This window comes from Dipteris shenzhenensis, chromosome 28, assembly GCF_047967505.1.
Source record: "Dipteris shenzhenensis isolate YYH24624 ecotype China chromosome 28, Dip_SZ_1.0, whole genome shotgun sequence".
In the NCBI taxonomy this organism is placed as follows: Eukaryota; Viridiplantae; Streptophyta; class Polypodiopsida; order Gleicheniales; family Dipteridaceae; genus Dipteris; species Dipteris shenzhenensis.
The window spans coordinates 37,646,005-37,649,980 of NC_141623.1; the positions used below are offsets into that span (position 1 = coordinate 37,646,005).

The 3,976-nt window shown below is 44.3% G+C and overlaps 1 protein-coding gene across 1 annotated transcript; it reads right to left on the reverse strand.

The window, feature by feature from the left end:
- Nucleotides 1–695: 695 nt before the first annotated feature.
- LOC147883535 (uncharacterized) lies at nucleotides 696–3,478 on the reverse strand. The gene has a single exon (XM_087400019.1). The coding sequence runs from the start codon at nucleotides 3,333–3,335 to the stop codon at nucleotides 942–944; it is 2,394 nt and encodes a 797-aa protein (XP_087256145.1). The 5' UTR covers nucleotides 3,336–3,478; the 3' UTR covers nucleotides 696–941.
- Between the last annotated feature and the right edge of the window lie 498 nt (nucleotides 3,479–3,976).

Genomic DNA, 3,976 nt, shown 5'->3' on the forward strand with positions numbered 1-3,976 from the left:
CAGAGCAAGAAGGCAGCTCCCGATCACGAATATTGTGGTCAAATTTGTTTCGTGACCTGGGAGATGTCTAGAGACAAAATTACTCCCATGTCTCTTGACTTGATTATTCATAGGTTTTTTAAATTTATGATTCACATGCTTATTAACTTCAGTACTCACAAGCTTCTTAACTTTATTACTTAGATGCTTGTCCATGCTCCCACAGGCATGTATTTGGGTGCGCATATGCCTTCAATCCCTCCCTCAACCAAATACATGCAACACTGGTTTATGATGCGAGTGAGTCCTTCAGCAGCCCATTGCTCAGCCTCTGGACTCAGTTCCAGCCAGAAGATAGTGCCTACAATGCAGCGAGGGATCAGCCCCACAGTTCAGCAGAAAGTCGCCAAGTTCGGAGGAGTTTCTACTCAGCTGCAGAATAGCAATTGAAGGCTCAATTTGAGGTTCTGATTCAGCTTTGGGCTCCAGGCACCCCAACATCAATTATTCAGTAGCCCGCACGATACGTTATGTATCTATTTTGTATTCAGTTAATGATGTGTGCCATCAGTTATAAGCAGTACACTATGTACAATGCAACCAAAGATCTCATGTCTCCTATGTGATTGAGTTCTCTTGTTTGCACGCATTCATGCACACACAGTTAGTACGCTTCCACGCAACATAAGTAGCATGCCACATCGTATTCTGAGTAGGGCATGACAATGAGTCCCCGTATATTACATCTCTTGACTTTTCATGTCGGAATATGTATACATAAATTCAAAGTTTGCAGTTCTGAAGTCCTAAATTCTACAATAAAATTAAAAGAGAGAAACGTAAGAGAAGAAAATTAAACGAGCTAACAAAATTGGAAACAGAAAAGGTAGTGACCTTGCTTTTAAAACATCTTTCCTCCCAATTCTCATACACATTGGGGATGTTAGTCTCATAATGCTTTCCTACTCTACCTTTCGCTTTGTACCCTTTCTTTTTCCCAGAGCACCTGCTGCCTCCTCTGGATACACATCGTGCATTATCCTTCGTAGTGCAGTCAACTCTTGCACCTCAACATTCTCTGCGTTCAAAATACTCATGGGCTCCGGTGATTCTCGAAGCACTAATTGGAGCACTTCCATATATTCATCTAGGCACTGGACTTCATCCAAACTCTCCACTGTAAACGTGATGACATCAACTGTCTCTTTTACGAACTGTGTCTCCATTTCTTTCTTGGATCTTTCTTTTTCTTTAGGAGAATCTTCCGTGGATGCTTCTATGCTGCTCTCAGGAATCGTCTGCCCCACATGCAACAAAATCAAAACATTAGGCGCAGCCTTCCCCTGAAGAAAGAGTCTCCTCTGATAATTATGCATGTGATTTAGGGTGTCTTGCGGATTAACCACATTTTTCCTGTTTCTGACTTGGATTGCTATGCAACCTATGCAGTTGTCATCACCAATGTCATATTCTCCCTTATGATTAGGCAACACAAAAGGTATGATGAGATCATATGCCTTCTGCCCTTTATTGCATATCATGGCCCCACAATTCCTTATAAAAGTCTTGAGAACGTCAATTGAAGGGTATCCACCATAAAAGCGATAAAATGCATTGAAAAACACACGTGCTTTTTTCAGATTGCCTGACTTTGTGAACCCATTCCAGTTCCTCAAGAAAGCTTGAAGAAACTCTTCCAGCCCTTGAGGAGTAGAGAAATCATTCCGGTTCTGTAAACTGTCCATGGCATTAAGTAGTAAAAACCGTGCTACTAGCTCTCCTCTTTCTCCTGCACTTGCAATGCCGTTCAGTAGTAGAGAGTTTAAATGTCTAAGTTGTTTAGTAACCAAGACTTCACTGTGCAGAACCTGTGCTGCTGCTTCAGCTAAAACAGGTTCAGGTAGCGCATGGGTAAGCACATAATCTCTAGCTGCTGATGTATGCAGACAGATGCGCATATGTGATGCAACCAGCTCTTGAGCAACCATTGACCGTGGGCAAATATCCACACCTATTCGACGGCCAAGAAACACTATTGACATATCTCGAGACTTCAGCTTTTCTTGCCCCTGCACTGACTTTACTTCTAGCCCTCCAAGAAGCTTGACTTTTGCCAGATTTACCAATTCTTGTGTATTGTGACCTTCCAGAAATGCAGCCCACAATGGCCTGCCACGAACGAGAAAACGTTCTGGTTCTGCAGCCTCGTTCAGAGTGGTGGGTTGTGATGTAGCAAGTATATTAAACGTGGGCATTCTTGATAACGGCCCAAAAAGTTGCTTGAGACCGATCCTCACTTTAGCACTTGGGTCCTCCCTATTCACAGGGGTAAAATTGCTCACCCTTGCAGTTGTATCAATAAACAACACAAACGATCCCATGCGTTGAGCCGCATTAACCTTGAGAGGCAGCTCTGCGCAGGCTCTTCTAAAAACAATAAAGCTTCTCTGACCTGTACCATGGGCTTGAGTAAGAAGCTCCCTGGCTTCGTCTATCACGAACAAAAACTGAACACCAGATTTTTTGAGGGACTTTTCGAATTTGTTCCAAACAGCAAAACATGCAAGCTTCATCTCGTCCGAAGAGCACTCTGGTCGCTCTAAAAGTCTGTCTAGTATGCCACCATAGTCCTTGGTCTGCTGTCTGTGAAACAGCTCGCCTCTATCTGGAAACGTTTCTTCGTTGGCCAACCAATCAAAGCAGGCCCGGAAGATGGCGAAAGCCTGCTCAACTTTGGTCATCGTCACAAAGCGCTGTCTCAATTGTGGGTGCGAGGGAGGGTACCCTGTAGATGTGGGTTGAAGCAACGAGAAATAGAATACCACCATTCCGCTAGCAGCACGTGCAACCTCTTTCATTAACCTAGACTTTCCCCAGCCGCTAGACTGGACTATTGGAGCGCACGGGGCATACCACGTCTTGGTATCTTGAGCCCAGTTTATGAAACACCGATCGATATACTGCTGAACATAGGAGACAACGAAGCCGTCTGGGTCCTCATATTGTCTGTCGAAGGCCTTTTCGAGAAGATCCAGCTCGGTTGGAGAAAGACCCTGGGCGGGAGCGTCGGCTTTAGCATCGTCAATGGCGAACAAGCTCTCTATGATCCGTTGCATCCATTCTTCTCTGTTGTGAGCCTCAAAGATATGCTGTAACGTCTGTGGAGGAAAATTAAAAACTCTGTCCATCAAAATCCTAAGCCTTTCTTCAGAGAGGGTGCCCCCACTGGCGACCACAGCACTAATGATTCGACAACGACGGACATGGTCCGAAGTCAGAATCTCCGAAGGATCAAAGGCAACGGTGTGCTTCCACTTGTCCCAGCCCTCCTGTAAACGCTGCCGGTCGTCGCCCATGCTTTCTCAGAAGAGGCTCTGTTGCTGGGAGCCAACAGTTAGAGAGCTGAACACAACCAATCTGTTGTATGGCAAAAGAGAGAATAACAAGATGAATGTCTTTGTTGATGTATGTTCTAGCCTACCCTCCGAGGGAATAATATGTGACCCATACATCGTTGGAGGTGCAAATGAGTTGTTACATGCTCGTGAGCTCTTCTAATTGTTTCATGCCTTCTGTTGTTATGCTGTTGAAGTCCCCCAATACGTAAGTCTGAGCTTGTGGAGGATTTTTTGCTAGTGGTGGCTTGTAAATATTTTTCTCTGACTTTCCGTTTCGAATATCGTCAACAAACATCGAATGCCATCCTTGAAGACTATAGTATTCTTCTTGGTTGATTTTGTGCGATAGATCATAGACCCACTTGGTCCATTGTCCATGCCGATTCTGTCCATAGACGCTCCATTTCATTGATGATGCCTCGGTCCATCTTTATGTGTTTTAGCTCAACTTTTTCTAATAAGAATAAATTGTTTGGGTCATGGATTCTAGACAATGTTGTGTAGACCATGCCATGTGTCTTTATACGTATTGGGTCGAATGCTAATGAATCCATTGATAGCCCCTATGCTTTGCATATTGTCCTAGCAACACCTGGTTG